Source organism: Coregonus lavaretus (genome assembly GCF_964263955.1).
Source record: "Coregonus lavaretus genome assembly, contig: HAP1_SCAFFOLD_1412, whole genome shotgun sequence".
In the NCBI taxonomy this organism is placed as follows: domain Eukaryota; kingdom Metazoa; phylum Chordata; class Actinopteri; order Salmoniformes; family Salmonidae; genus Coregonus; species Coregonus lavaretus.
Genome location: NW_028159697.1, coordinates 1 through 17,243, shown reverse-complemented (window position 1 = coordinate 17,243; position 17,243 = coordinate 1). Strand labels below are relative to the sequence as shown.

General features: G+C 45.5%; 1 protein-coding gene across 1 annotated transcript; it reads right to left on the bottom strand.

Annotated features, from left to right (window-relative positions):
- Positions 1-5,966: 5,966 nt before the first annotated feature.
- LOC311122549 (NUAK family SNF1-like kinase 1) lies at positions 5,967-16,887 on the bottom strand (the record flags this gene model as incomplete). The annotated part of the gene is made up of 5 exons (XM_084196895.1): positions 5,967-10,576; positions 11,114-11,246; positions 12,903-13,022; positions 13,191-13,256; positions 16,736-16,887. Coding segments are annotated over 5 exons (1,601 nt in total), but the record flags the coding sequence as incomplete, so codon positions are not given.
- Positions 16,888-17,243: the final 356 nt, after the last annotated feature.

Sequence of the window (17,243 nt, the reverse complement as noted above, 5' to 3'; positions counted from 1 at the left end):
GTCCCAGGTCATGGTAACAGGTATAACAGCTAAGTCCCAGGTCATGGTAACATGGTAACAGGTACAACAGCTAAGTCCCAGGTCATGGTAACAGGTATAACAGCTAAGTCCCAGTCATGGTAACAGGTATAACAGCTAAGTCCCAGGTCATGGTAACATGGTAACAGGTATAACAGCTAAGTCCCAGGTCATGGTAACATGTATAACAGCTAAGTCCCAGGTCATGGTAACATGGTAACAGGTACAACAGCTAAGTCCCAGGTCATGGTAACAGGTATAACAGCTAAGTCCCAGTCATGGTAACAGGTATAACAGCTAAGTCCCAGGTCATGGTAACATGGTAACAGGTATAACAGCTAAGTCCCAGGTCATGGTAACATGGTAACAGGTATAACAGCTAAGTCCCAGGTCATGGTAACAGGTATAACAGCTAAGTCCCAGGTCATGGTAACATGGTATAACAGCTAAGTCCCAGGTCATGGTAACAGGTATAACAGCTAAGTCCCAGGTCATGGTAACATGGTAACAGGTATAACAGCTAAGTCCCAGGTCATGGTAACATGTATAACAGCTAAGTCCCAGTCATGGTAACAGGTATAACAGCTAAGTCCTTGTCATGGTAACAGGTATAACAGCTAAGTCCCAGGTCATGGTAACAGGTATAACAGCTAAGTCCCAGTCATGGTAACAGGTATAACAGCTAAGTCCCAGGTCATGGTAACATGGTAACAGGTATAACAGCTAAGTCCCAGGTATGGTAACAGGTATAACAGCTAACTCCCAAGTCATGGTAACAGGTATAACATCTAAGTCCCAGTCATGGTAACAGGTATAACAGCTAAGTCCCAGGTCATGGTAACATGGTAACAGGTATAACAGCTAAGTCCCAGGTCATGGTAACATGGTAACAGGTATAACAGCTAAGTCCCAGGTCATGGTAACATGGTAACACGTATAACATCTAAGTCCCAGTCATGGTAACAGGTATAACAGCTAAGTCCCAGGTCATGGTAACAGGTATAACAGCTAAGTCCCAGTCATGGTAACAGGTATAACAGCTAAGTCTCAGGTCATGGTAACATGGTAACAGGTATAACAGCTAAGTCCCAGTCATGGTAACAGGTATAACAGCTAAGTCCCAGGTCATGGTGACATGGTAACAGGTATAACAGCTAAGTCTCAGGTCATGGTAACATGGTAACAGGTACAACAGCTAAGTCCCAGGTCATGGTAACATGGTAACAGGTATAACAGCTAAGTCCCAGGTATGGTAACAGGTATAACAGCTAACTCCCAAGTCATGGTAACAGGTATAACATCTAAGTCTCAGGTCATGGTAACATGGTAACAGGTATAACAGCTAAGTCCCAGGTCATGGTAACAGGTATAACAGCTAAGTCTCAGGTCATGGTAACATGGTAACAGTTATAACAGCTAAGTCTCAGGTCATGGTAACACGGTAACAGGTATAACAGGGTAGATATGTGTGTGAGTAATGGCTGTAAGTCGCTCTGGATAAGAGCGTCTGCTAAATTACTACAAATTTAAAATGTGAGGATGCTTTAGGTCAAAGGTCAAAGGGGAGGATAAGTATTTTTCTCCTAGACCATGTAATGAAACCATACCTAGAAGTGTAGATGGTGTAGGATGACCAGAATGACCTGTTCGGTTTCTCTCTGCATGTGATTCCACAGTCACGGGTCACCTCTCCCCCTCAGTGGAGGGGTCTCCAAGAGGTCTCTAAGGGGGCCACGTGGAAAGAACACCTCTGTTTGTAGGAAAGGAGGATTACCAACTGATACTGAGTAACTATCCTGAGAGCTCAGACAGACAAACAACACCCCACAGACACACATAGAATCAGGCATGGAGGCAGCCACACACGCGCACACACACACATGCACGCACGCACGCACACACACCTCTCTCTCCCTGCCCAACACTCACATGGCCCATAGTCCATACCTTCATACCTCAGCCTCTGTCTTGGTCGCTGATTGGCCAGTTAAGAGTGAACAACCAAACAGCCTATTGACTCCTGTTGGAATGTTAGATGTCTATCAGAGTTCCTGAATATCTGAGGTCAGTTCTCTCGTAACCTGGGGCAACTCAGGAACTCTTGGAATTTCCATTCCTTAGTGACGAGGCCTGGTCAAGAACCCAATGTGTCCCAAATGGCACCCTGTTCTCTACATAGTGCACTACTTTTGACCAGAGCCCAATGGGCCCTGGTCAAAAGTAGTGCACCAAATTGGGAATAGGGTGCCATTTGGGACACCCCTGTTGTTAGTTGGTGACTGCTGAGATTCCATATATGGACAGGTTGAACCTATACGTAATATGAATAGGGTCAATCTCTAACTCATGTCAGCGACAAAGAATGTGTGTGGTTGTTGACTTTGGCAGGACCTTTGTGGATGTATGCACCAGGAATTTATGTATCAGCCAAGCTGTGTATGAAGTAGGGCAAAGACTGACAGGCAGACAGCGCCAGTGTCTCATTACTGATCTGGAGTCAGTTTTGGGTTCAACACCATATTTCACTAATTACTCCCATTCTGAGTGGCATCACCCTCCTCCCATCAAAAACACTAGGCTCAAGATTAGAGTGTGTGAGTGTGTGTGTGTGAAAAAAAGACAATGAAAGAGGAGACGAATGCAAGGAAACCTCACTTAAATGTGTGACCCACAACAGAATGTTTCAGTCCAATCTGAAGCCGATAGGATGAGCGTTCCCTGTGGTGATTGAGAGAGAGGTTTTATTGTATCTATAAAACGGGGTTAGGAGAGAAAGATCTGTCCTATTTGGACTTTAACTGGGTGGACAAGAACAAACACACTGAGATCACTAAAATATCTCCCTCCCTCATCACAACACTCTAACCTCTCTCTTCACTTCTTTAATAGTATGGTCATCACTCACTGTACATTTATAAATATCTCCCTCCCTCATCACAACACTCTAACCTCTCTCTTCACTTCTTTAATAGTGTGGTCATCACTCACTATACATGACCGCTTAGCAGCAACCTCAACCTCCCACCACTTCCTCTCTCTCTCTCTCTCTGTCTCTCTCTCTCTCTCTCTCTGTCTGTCTCTCCTCTGCTCTTCTCTCCCCCCTCTCTCTCCTCTCCTCTTCTCTCCCCCTCTCCCCCCCTCTCTCTCTCTCTCTCTCCTCTCCTCTTCTCTCCCCCTCTCCCCCTCTCCCCCCCTCTCTCTCTCTCTCTCCCCACCCCCCTATTTGTAGTGGTTCTTGATCGTGTGCCAGAGACATTGCTAATGGTGTAGTAGTCCAGACAACCAGAGACAACCCATTCAGCCAGTCATAACCAAATACCTCAATTCCCGAACATCGCCAGCATAGAAGCAGCTAAAAATAGAAGGCTCACCACAGGAACGTGTTTGACGTTCATAGAGAAATGCTTAATGGTGTGGTCAGAGGTCTGGTCAAAACTGGTCAAAAGTAGTGTGCTATATTTGGGACTCTTGTCTTGTACTGTAGTTCACTAAGTCCTGATATCAGAACATGTCCATTCTCTCTCTTCTCCTGTTACCTACTATAGCCTACATCTAAATTATATACTGTAGCCTCTACCTATATCCTCCTGTGTTAAATTATATAATGTAGCCTACATCTATATCCTCCTGTGTTAAATTATATACTGTAGCCTATACCTATATCCTCCTGTGTTAAATTATATAATGTAGCCTACATCTATATCCTCCTGTGTTAAATTATATACTGTAGCCTATACCTATATCCTCCTGTGTTAAATTATATAATGTAGCCTACATCTATATCCTCCTGTGTTAAATTATATACTGTAGCCTATACCTATATCCTCCTGTGTTAAATTATATACTGTAGCCTATACCTATATCCTCCTGTGTTAAATTATATACTGTAGCCTACACCTATATCCTCCTGTGTTAAATTATATAGTGTAGCCTACACCTACAGTGGGGAGAACAAGTATTTGATACACTGCCGATTTTCCTACTTACAAAGCATGTAGAGGTCTGTAATTTTTTTGCATAGGTACACTTCAACTGTGAGAGACGGAATCTAAAACAAAAATCCAGAAAATCACATTGTGTGATTTTTAAGTAATTCATTTGCATTTTATTGCATGACATAAGTATTTGATCACCTACCAACCGGTAAGAATTCCAGCTCTCACAGACCTGTTAGTTTTTCTTTAAGAAGCCCTCCTGTTCTCCACTCATTACCTGTATTAACTGCACCTGTTTGAACTCGTTACCTGTATAAAAGACACCTGTCCACACACTCAATCAAACAGACTCCAACCTCTCCACAATGGCCAAGACCAGAGAGCTGTGTAAGGACATCAGGGATACAATTGTAGACCTGCACAAGGCTGGGATGGGCTACAGGACAATAGGCAAGCAGCTTGGTGAGAAGGCAACAACTGTTGGCGCAATTATTAGAAAATTGAAGAAGTTCAAGATGACGGTCAATCACCCTCGGTCTGGGGCTCCATGCAAGATCTCACCTCGTGGGGCATCAATGATCATGAGGAAGGTGAGGGATCAGCCCAGAACTACACGGCAGGACCTGGTCAATGACCTGAAGAGAGCTGGGACCACAGTCTCAAAGAAAACCATTAGTAACACACTACGCCGTCATGGATTAAAATCCTGCAGCGCACGCAAGGTCCCCCTGCTCAAGCCAGCGCATGTCCAGGCCCATCTGAAGTTTGCCAATGACCATCTGGATGATCCAGAGGAGGAATGGGAGAAGGTCATGTGGTCTGATGAGACAAAAATAGAGCTTTTTGGTCTAAACTCCACTCGCCGTGTTTGGAGGAAAAAGAAGGATGAGTACAACCCCAAGAACACCATCCCAACCGTGAAGCATGGAGGTGGAAACATAATTCTTTGGGGATGCTTTTCTGCAAAGGGGACAGGACGACTGCACCGTATTGAGGGGAGGATGGATGGGGCCATGTATCGCGAGATCTTGTCCAACAACCTCCTTCCCTCAGTAAGAGCATTGAAGAAGGGTCGTGGCTGGGTCTTCCAGCATGACAATGACCCGAAACAACACACAGCCAGGGCAACTAAGGAGTGGTTCCGTAAGAAGCATCTCAAGGTCCTGGAGTGGCCTAGCCAGTCTCCAGACCTGAACCCAATAGAAAATCTTTGGAGGGAGCTGAAAGTCTGTATTGCCCAGCGACAGCCCCAAAACCTGAAGGATCTGGAAAAGGTCTGTATGGAGGAGTGGGCCAAAATCCCTGCTGCAGTGTGTGCAAACCTGGTCAAGACCTACAGGAAATGTATGATCTCTGTAATTGCAAACAAAGGTTTCTGTACCAAATATTAAGTTCTGCTTTTCTGATGTATCAAATACTTATGTCATGCAATAAAATGCAAATTAATTACTTAAAAATCATACAATGTGATTTTCTGGATTTTTGTTTTAGATTCCGTCTCTCACAGTTGAAGTGTACCTATGATAAAAATGACAGACCTCTACATGCTTTGTAAGTAGGAAAACCTGCAAAATCGGCAGTGTATCAAATACTTGTTCTCCCCACTGTATATCCTCCTGTGTTAAATTATATACTGTAGCCTACACCTATATCCTCATGTGTTAAATACCCCTCCTTGTCCTTTATCTTCTCAAGAACCCTTGGAAAAATAGTTGGAGCAAAAGAATGCCATTACTCAGTGAGAAATATGGTCTGGCCTGGTCTGTGAAATGTCTTCTTCCTGCTGGCTATCAGAGAAAACAAAGCTAGCAGCTATAATAAAGTTGTTTGACAACTAGCTAGTGTAAGAGGAACATGGTGGATGTGTAGATGTAGGAACATGGAGAACAGGACACATGGAGTACTTATTTTCTTTGCTGAGGGAGACTTTTACTAGAGTCAGTATGGGAAGAGTTTAATAGACGCACGTAGGAACACACACCAGAGAAGACAAGACCCTTGACTTTTAAATTGAGCTGTTTATTTGAGATGATGCAGAAAGAATGCTGCTATGGAGGAGATATTCTGAAAACTTGGGGTTTCCTCACTCTCCTGACTACAAACATGACTTCCACTGCAATACGCAGTGGAGACCAATACTATTATACATTCTGAAATAGTTTTTATAAACTATAACAGCAGATCTGTGATGGTTCTTAAGATGGTAACAAACAAAATAATTACTCAGGTTGAACCATCTATAACAAGATAGTAACTATAGTACAATACTAACATCAATATCAATAGACAGTAGCAAAATAAAGCTTAAATAACATAATACTTTATCATAAGATAACAATATCTAGTCAAGTTTTCCTATAGTAATATGTCCTATTTTAACAAACAGATGTAGGCTAACATCTGTTTTGTCTAGTTAGGCAGAGGGCAGCTTGGGGGTTCTTAGACCTGTTGAGACTTGATGACACCCCTTTCTTTTCCATTCAATTCTACGTAGCTGTGTGTGTGTTTTCAGTCTTACGATTCCCAGAGAGTCACTTGTGTGTTTATGACCTGTTCCTTACTGTTGTTGAACTTTAACCTCTTCAGTCCCTTATACACACACATACCGCTAACCCTGATTTCATACGAGGCAGGTCCCCTTCCAGTTATTAAAGCAGACCTGTACACACCCTCTGCCCATAAAATAAAGCCATACAAAGTTTCTATATTTTGGAAAAATCAAAAACAGAAGCATGATAAAAAGAAATCCAACGAAAATACTAACATAGTATAATTTTTCAGCACTGTAAAATCCAGTTAAAAAATACAATTTCAGTCCATACAATACAGAAAAATGCAAAACAATACTCAACAAGACTGTGGGTTGTTATGGTAACACCCTGGGCCCTTAGCCATAAAGACCCCTGACCTTTCAGAAGCATTCATTGGGTGATTTGGATTTATTTTGATGAGCTATCCGTTGGCATATGTGACATTTCCACAGTGGGGCTCCATTGATTTCTCAACAGTAATACGTTTCAGTCTGTTTGGGTTTCCCGGACGCCACCCGGTTGTTTAAATGTCTTGGGTTGTGTCCCAAATGGCACCATATTCCTTATGTAGTGCACTCCTTTTGACAAAGGGCCCATAGAGCTGCGTTCGAAACTAGGCAATAGGGTACCATTTGGAACACAGACGCAGACATTTAAACAACCGTGTGGTGTTCGAGAAACCCAAACAAACTTAGAGAAACCCAAACAGACTGAAACATATTATTGCCTGGGTTATTTCTGTTCCAAAGTGTCACTGAAGGTTACACCCTCTCACCAAGCCACGCTTCATAGGGCACATATAATTGGGCCAGCAGCACACAGGCTGTAGAAAGAGAAGGACATCTATATGTAACACTTACAGTGAGCTAACACTTTGCAGTTCTATCAAGGTTGTACAGTGCCAGCTACAATGGCTGTAATGACTTTCAGCTACAATGGCTGTAATGACTTTCAGCTACAATGGCTGTAATGACTTTCAACTACAATGGCTGTAATGACTTTCAACTACAATGGCTGTAATGACTTTCAGCTACAATGGCTGTAATGACTTTCAACTACAATGGCTGTAATGACTTTCAGCTACAATGGCTGTAATGACTTTCAACTACAATGGCTTTAATGACTTTCAACTACAATGGCTATAATGACTTTCAACTACAATGGCTGTAATGACTTTCAGCTACAATGGCTGTAATAACTTTCAACTACAATGGCTGTAATGACTTTCAACTACAATGGCTGTAATGACTTTCAACTACAATGGCTGTAATGACTTTCAACTACAATGGTGTAATGACTTTCAACTACAATGGCTGTAATGACTTTCAGCTACAATGGCTGTAATGACTTTCAGCTACAATGGCTGTAATAATTTCAGCTGCAATGGTTGTAATGACATTCAGCTACAATGGCTGTAATGACTTCCAACTACAATGTGTTGAACTGTATATCTTCCCAACTTAAAGCTGAAATTCTTAGGTTACCTGAAACATAACATTCCTTTTACCCTTCCAAACATTCTTTTCATTTTACCTTTTTTCAACTCTACCTCTCTCTACTACCCATTTATTTTCCCAGCTACACTAAGCTACTATCTCTCACTTTCTCTTTCTATCTTTCTCTCTCTCTCTTTCTCTCTGTCTCTTTCTCTCGCTCTCTCTTTCCATCTTTCTCTCTTTCTATCTTTCTCTCTCTCTCTTTATCTTTCTCTCTTTCTCCCTCTCTCTCTCTCTCTCTCTCTCTCTCTCTCTGCCCCCTATTTTTTCTCTCCATTCTGAGTCTTCAGTCTGGGGAGGAAGGGGTGTAACAGCCTGGTCCAGCACCCAACTTCCATCCACAAACAAGACCTCTACAACCAACCCATTAACCCTTACCACTAACTCACTCTGTTAGAACTACACGTCTATCTACCCCCTTCTTTTTTTCAGTATTTCCCTTTCCAAAACGACTACAGTTCCATTACATATGGCCTACACATGACCTAGTCATGTAGACTTGAGGGCTTGTAGCCACAACTCTGTGAATCTCCTTAAGTTTTGACTACACGTCTATCCACCCTCCAGCCGTTCTGTCTTTCAGTCCCATTTCCAAAACAACTACAGCTCTACTGTGAAACCAAATGGTTACGTACATGAACAAGTCCAAGTCGTTTAGACTCAGGAGAGTGCGTGGTCACAGCTCCGTGAATCGTCTCCCTATAGTTTTGTCTAATGTGGGGAGTTTTGTTGGTTATCGAACTGTTCCTCCATTAACCAGGAAATACAGTACTTGATAACATAGCACTAATAAAGGCACTTCCTTTGGACGGCCCATACAGTTGAGTTATCCCAATACACATTGTTTGCTCTTTAACTTTCCCACTGTGATAGGTGTCCTGATGGATTATGAGGAATATCACGTATGGCATTCATGTCAATTCAATCAAGTAATACTATTATTCAGTATCATTTCTTGAAGGGTACATACAGTAGATACGTCTTGAAATGACCAAAACACACTGGCAATATTTGTCTGTTTCAACAATATAATAACTCAATGGATAACACATGGGCCTAACTGTCCATTACATTGAGATAACATGAACATTAGGCCTAACTGTCCATTACGTTGAGATAAGTACATAGATTCAAAAACAACAGTCCTTCTTCTAAAGGTGCTTAAGGAAACCTAATGGAGATTTTCCATGAGCTTCACCCCAGCATGGTTTGTGTCTCTGAGAGACATATAATACAATACTTATTTGGCTCTATTAAACATGTAAACATTTACAGCAGCACTGTCTCTGAGATGGTAGATTCAGTACATTAAGGTGGCTGGGACGCCCAGTTCACAACATACTTGGCCAGTCCTAACCCAGAAATGAGGGTTCAAGTGTGTGTGTGTGTGTGTGTGTGTGTGTGTGTGTGTGTGTGTGTGTCCTTCCCATGTCCCTTCCCTTCCTATCCTCCTAACTCCACCTCCCCTAGGTCAGTTTGCTGCTGATGTCCAGGGCGTGTTGGTAGACCTGGGTCATATCATCCATGTCCCCAAGCAGAGAGAAGCTGCCGTCGTCCCCAGGAGACCCTGGTGTCCCTCGGGTCCCCACCTTCCCCCCATGGAGCCCCCCTGCAGCCGTCTGGAGGCCCCGTCTGAAGCCTGCCAGCTGGAGTAGATCCTCAGCCGACATACAGGCCCTGACGTTGGGCTGCGGGGACGAGGAAGGCCAGTCCATCCCCATGAAGGGAGGAATATTGGAGAGACCCATCTCCTCACAGACAATACTGGAGGGTCTGCTCTGGCTGCGAGAGAGGCCTGAGTCCCCCTGAGTTTCCCCGTGGTAGCCCATATTGGACAAGCCACTGTGGAAGGAAGTGGAGTTGCCGTACTTCCCGTTGCGCTTCAATATGCCCTTTCTCCCCATGGACCTCTTTGTTGGTGAGCTAGCGGGTGGGGCCATGGAGGTGCTGCCCCCTAGCAGTTCAGAGGACTCACTGTGCTCCGGGGAGGAGTAGTAGCCAGACTCCCGCTGCTGGTTGTTCTTCAGGATGCCCTTCTTGGGGAGGGTGGGCAGCATCTTGGCCGGCGAGACCCCCAGGCGATCCTGATCATCGTCCTCCTCCTCATCCCTCTCGGGGCTGGAGGGCAGCTCCCCTCCCTCGTGGAAGTGCAGGGAGCGACTCAGCTCGATCTCCCCCAGGCTGTGGGACCTCTGCTCGGACACACGCATCTTGAGGATCCCCTTGGGCCTCTTCAGCCCTGGTTTGTCTTTGTCTTTGTCTTCCCCCGTGGTGCGATGGTGGAGCGCTCCGCTGTCATTCTCCTTCATGGACTTCCTCAGGCGCTGGCGGCCAGCATGGGGGTTTACGGCGGGGGGTTCCGAGCGGGGAGGCTTGACCGGCGCCACCCTGGGCGACTCTGTGGTGCGGTTCTGCCAGTCGATAAAGCGTGCTAGTGTTGGAGAAGAGGCGCAGCCACTGTTGTCCTTCTGGACGTCACAGTCACACACAGTGGTTTTCCAGCCCCAGTTGACCCACCAGTGGTTGGCGATGTCTTCCACCGTGGCTCGACGCTCCGGGTTAACCATCAACATCCAGCGGATCAGACCACGAGCATCTGGGCGAGAGGGAAGGTGAGGAGGACAGAGACTTTAGCAGCAATCTATGGCCTTGTTTAACAATTCCTGCTCCAGAGAAGTACATAGTGTACAGGCTTAGAGTAATAACTCCTGATTCAGATAATCAAACTCTGGGTGATTATTAGAGTAATAACTCCTGATTCAGATAATCAAACTCTGGGTGATTATTAGAGTAATAACTCCTGATTCAGATAATCAAGCTCTGGGTGATTATTAGAGTAATAACTCCTGATTCAGATAATCAAACTCTGGGTGATTATTAGAGTAATAACTCCTGATTCCGCTAATCAAACTCTGGGTGATTATTAGAGTAATAACTCCTGATTCCGCTAATCAAACTCTGGGTGATTATTAGAGTAATAACACCTCATTCCGCTAATCAAACTCTGGGTGATTAGTCTATTATGGAATCAGGTGTTTTAGTTCTTGACTTGAAACAAAAGCCAATATACAGTATGACATTGGTAGAGAGATAGAGAGAGAGAGAGCGGAGACAGCTACAGTCAAACTAATACCTGAGGACTGTGTAGGTTCCCTGTACTCTCCGTTGGTGATCTGGCGGATGAGTTTATTGTGGTCTTCCCCATCGAAGGGCATGGTCCCATAGACCAGGGTGTAGAGAAGCACTCCCAGGGCCCAACTGTCTACCTGGAAACACAACACACTGGCAGTTACAATACTGTCTACCTGGAAACACAACACACTGGCAGTTACAATACTGTCTACCTGGAAACACAACACACTGGCAGTTACAATACTGTCTACCAGGAAACACAACACACTGGCAGTTACAATACTGTCTACCTGGAAACACAACACACTGGCAGTTACAATACAACACCCTTGTGATATGTAGACAACACATCATTTCTCCAAAGCTTTCTTGTATGGTGGCCTCAGTAGCACACAGACCTCGAGGCTGCTGATTTACTACTGTTAGTTTGTGATTACACTTCCCACTGTTTTCACACCCCTCTGCTGGCTAAGATAACAACCCTTTAATGTATTTTAACACGACAAATAAAATATTCTGTTTCTTCTCCAAACATTCCGTTCTTTGCACACTGATTGCGGTCGTAAAAGCCATGGCAAGGTCTGTGACTTAAGTGATTGGGTTCTGTTCTGATGAGGTTGCCTTTGGCTCTGAGGTATAAACCTTAGGCTCCGTCCCAAACGACAGCCTATTCCCTATGTAGTGACCAGGGCTCATAGAGAATAGGGTGCCATTTGGGACACAGACTGTATTCTCTGATTAGCTGAGATAATCTCCAGGAATCACAGTGTTCTGTAAATGACAGCTAGCTGGGAAACAATGAACGATTAGTCTATGGGGAAGTCTACTCCCCTGACTCCATAACCTCAGAATGTGTGTGTGTGTATGTGTGTGTGTGTGTGTGTGTGTGTGTGTGTGTGTGTGTGTGTGTGTGTGTGTGTGTGTGTGTGTGTGTGTGTATGTGTGTGTGTGTGTGTGTGTGCGCGCGCGTCTAGAACTGTGATTGTTGGCTGGGACTCTGTCGGTCGCCACCTCTTTGACCAACTGTGTCAAACCGAGGAAGGGCTTTTCTCAGGAAGCTAATGGAGGTGGGACTAGGGGAGGGGTGACACGGGGTCAGTGGGTGTAAGGGCCATTATGTAAGATTTACTGTAGGGTGGGAGAGGGGGTGCTCCTAATCAGTCATTAAATTATGGGACTCAGTGAAATCCTGAAGTCACAGTCATTCTGGGTCTATGTTTGGTAAAATGTTGAGACTCCTTTCAGATGACTGGTCTGACCTGGGATGGCTGTTGGGGAAGTGGCTGTGTTGGGCCTGACAGGATGTGCGTGCGTGCGTGCGTGCGTGTGTGTGTGTGTGTATGCGTGTGTGTGTGTGAGTGAGTGAGTGAGTGAGTAAACTTCCTCCAAGACAGGAACAGTGTTCACTACCTTCACTTGTCAGCTTAAGGACAGACACTTATAGGAGCAGAAGACCCAGGCAGCAGGAGCATGTTTTGGGATGGGGGTTCCCTTCAGTGTTTCCCCTATCCAACCATTAGAGGGAATTTGGTCTGGGGATTTTCCACTGGTGAGAATCCGGTAGTTTAGATTTGTATCTTACTTCCATGAGCCTCAGAGAGAGTATGATTACAGCAGATTCAGTCCAGCAGATCACAAGGCCTAAAATAAGACTGTCTGGGTTTCAGAATGACAGAGATCAGAAGTGGAGAGAAGCATTTCCCTTGTTCCCTAGGATGTGGTCTATCCGTGGCTTACCCTGTGTGTGTGTGTGTGTGTGTGTGTGTGTGTGTGTGTGTGTGTGTGTGTACCTCTGGACCGTGGTAGGGCCTGCCGTTGACGATCTCTGGTGAGGCGTACAGAGGGCTGCCACAGAACGTCTGAAGGAGCTTGTCTTTGTGGTAAAGGTTGGACAGACCAAAGTCAGCAATCTGGAGGAGGGAAGAGCATGACAATCAACGTTAAATGACCCTGGAATAAGACTCGCAGATCCCTGATTGCACCTTTAAAAGAGACCGTCCTGCTCCTATCCCTAAGGTGTTGAAATACAGCGTGTGAAAGATAAGAGATGGAAATCTCTACGAGGTGAAAGATCTTACCTTGATATTACAGTTTTCATCCAGTAGCACGTTTTCCAGTTTTAAATCCCTGTGCACGACTCCGTTCTACAAAGACAAAACAGGACAGGTCTGATTAAACTGTGACCCATTTACACACACACACACACACACACACACACACACACACACCTTTCTTCTGTCTACCATTTTTGGTGAGCTCATCTGCAATGGTTCTTTTCAAGTGGCACATGTTCTATATAAATCCAGCATCTTTAATTAATCTCAATGATAAAATGTATTCTCATAAACATCTCTTGTGTTGTTGGGTGACACACTAAACAGCTGTTAAACATGTGGGACACAGAATCTGCATCTCAAACGGCACCCTATTCCCTACATAGTGCACTACTTTTGACCAGAGACCTATGGGCCCAGGTCAAAATGAACGCAGTATGCAGGGATCAGGGAGTCATTTGGAATGCAACCAGTGATAGGAAGTGTGGTCATGGTTCAATATGAACCAGAAGAACCACATTAACAGTTAGGCCATGCACTGTGTGTTAATAATTCACTTAACCATTGAAGGCAGATGTACATGCTCAAAGAAAGATGTGGGCAAACTCTCTCTCTCTTTTTTTCTTTATTTCCCTCCCTCCCTCCCTCCCTCCCTCCCTCCATCTCTAGGGAGGAAGCAGGGGAAGTCTATACTCTGCCACACATCCTTCAGTCTGTCACTGCAGCGCTGCCCTGTCCTGATCTATTGTATCTCTATGTCCGGCTCATCCCTCCTCACCATGTCACGGTTGCCCCCGACAACTCCCTCACTACGATGTCAAGGATGCCCCCGACAACTCCCTCCTCACGATGTCACCAGCAACTGTAGCCAGCCCTGTCAGTCAGTCAGCCTCTCCCAGCTGGCACCCTAGTCCATATATAGTGCACACTTTCTTGACCAGGGCCCATAGTAGTGCACTATATCGGGAATAGGGTGCCATTTGGGATGCACACTCAGTCTCACCCAGCTGGGGATATGACATCACTCCACCATGGCCTACAGCGATGACATCAGTCATAGCCTCCAGCTGTAGGGTCTGTGGAGGACAAAGGGCCAACCCTCTCTGTGTCTCCCCAGGGAGCAGTACTCAACCTGGAGGTGGAGAGGGCCTGGGGGAAGGGGGGGATGGAGGAGTGGGGGAGGCTGGGGGATGGGCTGCTACATGGGCACAGAAGGACAATTATGTGTCTTACTGTGTGAGCTAACTCTGCTCTGCTGTAGGGTACTGTCCCCTTTAACTCTAGTCTGCTGTAGGGTACTGTCCCCTTTAACTCTGCTCTGCTGTAGGGTACTGTACCCTTTAACTCTGCTCTGCTGTAGGGTACTGTACCCTTTAACTCTGCTCTGCTGTAGGGTACTGTCCCCTTTAACTCTGCTCTGCTGTAGGGTACTGTCCCCTTTAACTCTGCTCTGCTGTAGGGTACTGTACCCTTTAATTCTAGTCTGCTGTAGGGTACTGTACCCTTTAACTCTGATCTGCTGTAGGGTACTGTACCCTTTAACTCTAGTCTGCTGTAGGGTACTGTACCCTTTAACTCTGCTCTGCTGTAGGGTACTGTCCCCTTTAACTCTGCTCTGCTGTAGGGTACTGTCCCCTTTAACTCTGCTCTGCTGTAGGGTACTGTACCCTTTAACTCTGCTCTGCTGTAGGGTACTGTCCCCTTTAACTCTGCTCTGCTGTAGGGTACTGTCCCCTTTAACTCTGATCTGCTGTAGGGTACTGTACCCTTTAACTCTGCTCTGCTGTAGGGTACTGTACCCTTTAACTCTGATCTGCTGTAGGGTACTGTACCCTTTAACTCTGCTCTGCTGTAGGGTACTGTCCCCTTTAACTCTAGTCTGCTGTAGGGTACTGTACCCTTTAACTCTAGTCTGCTGTAGGGTACTGTACCCTTTAACTCTAGTCTGCTGTAGGGTACTGTACCCTTTAACTCTGCTCTGCTGTAGGGTACTGTCCCCTTTAACTCTAGTCTGCTGTAGGGTACTGTACCCTTTAACTCTAGTCTGCTGTAGGGTACTGTCCCCTTTAACTCTGCTCTGCTGTAGGGTACTGTACCCTTTAACTCTAGTCTGCTGTAGGGTACTGTACCCTTTAACTCTAGTCTGCTGTAGGGTACAGTACCCTTTAACTCTGCTCTGCTGTAGGGTACTGTACCCTTTAACTCTGCTCTGCTGTAGGGTACTGTACCCTTTAACTCTGCTCTGCTGTAGGGTACTGTACCCTTTAACTCTGCTCTGCTGTAGGGTACTGTACCCTTTAACTCTGCTCTGCTGTAGGGTACTGTACCCTTTAACTCTGCTCTGCTGTAGGGTACTGTCCCCTTTAACTCTAGTCTGCTGTAGGGTACTGTACCCTTTAACTCTAGTCTGCTGTAGGGTACTGTCCCCTTTAACTCTGCTCTGCTGTAGGGTACTGTACCCTTTAACTCTGCTCTGCTGTAGGGTACTGTCCCCTTTAACTCTAGTCTGCTGTAGGGTACTGTACCCTTTAACTCTAGTCTGCTGTAGGGTACTGTACCCTTTAACTCTGCTCTGCTGTAGGGTACTGTACCCTTTAACTCTAGTCTGCTGTAGGGTACTGTACCCTTTAACTCTGCTCTGCTGTAGGGTACTGTACCCTTTAACTCTAGTCTGCTGTAGGGTACTGTACCCTTTAACTCTGCTCTGCTGTAGGGTACTGTCCCCTTTAACTCTGCTCTGCTGTAGGGTACTGTACCCTTTAACTCTGCTCTGCTGTAGGGTACTGTCCCCTTTAACTCTGCTCTGCTGTAGGGTACTGTATCCTTTAACTCTAGTCTGCTGTAGGGTACTGTACCCTTTAATTCTGCTCTGCTGTAGGGTACTGTACCCTTTAACTCTGCTCTGCTGTAGGGTACTGTACCCTTTAACTCTGCTCTGCTGTAGGGTACTGTCCCCTTTAACTCTGCTCTGCTGTAGGGTACTGTACCCTTTAACTCTGCTCTGCTGTAGGGTACTGTACCCTTTAACTCTAGTCTGCTGTAGGGTACTGTCCCCTTTAACTCTGCTCTACTGTAGGGTACTGTACCCTTTAACTCTGCTCTGCTGTAGGGTACTGTCCCCTTTAACTCTGCTCTGCTGTAGGGTACTGTACCCTTTAACTCTGCTCTGCTGTAGGGTACTGTACCCTTTAACTCTGCTCTGCTGTAGGGTACTGTACCCTTTAACTCTAGTCTGCTGTAGGGTACTGTACCCTTTAACTCTGCTCTGCTGTAGGGTACTGTACCCTTTAACTCTGCTCTGCTGTAGGGTACTGTACCCTTTAACTCTGCTCTGCTGTAGGGTACTGTACCCTTTAACTCTGCTCTGCTGTAGGGTACTGTACCCTTTAACTTCGGTTTCCAACTACAGAGATTGGATGTGTGTGGGTTGGGATAGCTGCATAGCGCTTCCTTGTAAAAATGTCCTTTGGCTTAGGGCACAGATCTAGGATCAGCTCAGACTTCCCCAGGTCCTAGCCTTTACCATACAGAAGATAGTAAAACTGACCTCAGATCAGCATATCTCTTACCTTGTGACAATGGTGCACGGCGGAAACGATCTGCCTGAAGAAGTGTCGTGTCTCTCTCTCGCTCAGCCGCCGTCGCTCGCTGATGTAATCATACAGCTCGCCCTTACTGGCGTATTCCATCACGATCACTATCTTGTCCTTGTTCTCAAACACTGGATACAAGGACATACACAGAGGACAAAGTTAGGATGGGAGAAGTTTGAAATCAGCAAACCCATCTTAGGATGCATCCCAAATGACACCCTATTTCCAGATATAGTGTGCACTACTTTTGACCAGGGGACACAGTCTCAACAATGGGGCCCTTTGGAGTAAAGACATTGACACGTTGATAGGAATACAGAGAGGCATACTGTTGCCAATTTAGTGATCTTGCTACTGTACTTCATGGCGAGGTCACTGATACTGTTCACATTGTTGTGTTATACTGTTGTTGACTGTTAACTGCTGTAGTTTAGGAACACTGTTCTACCCTGCTGTAGTTTAGGAACACTGTTCTACCCTGCTG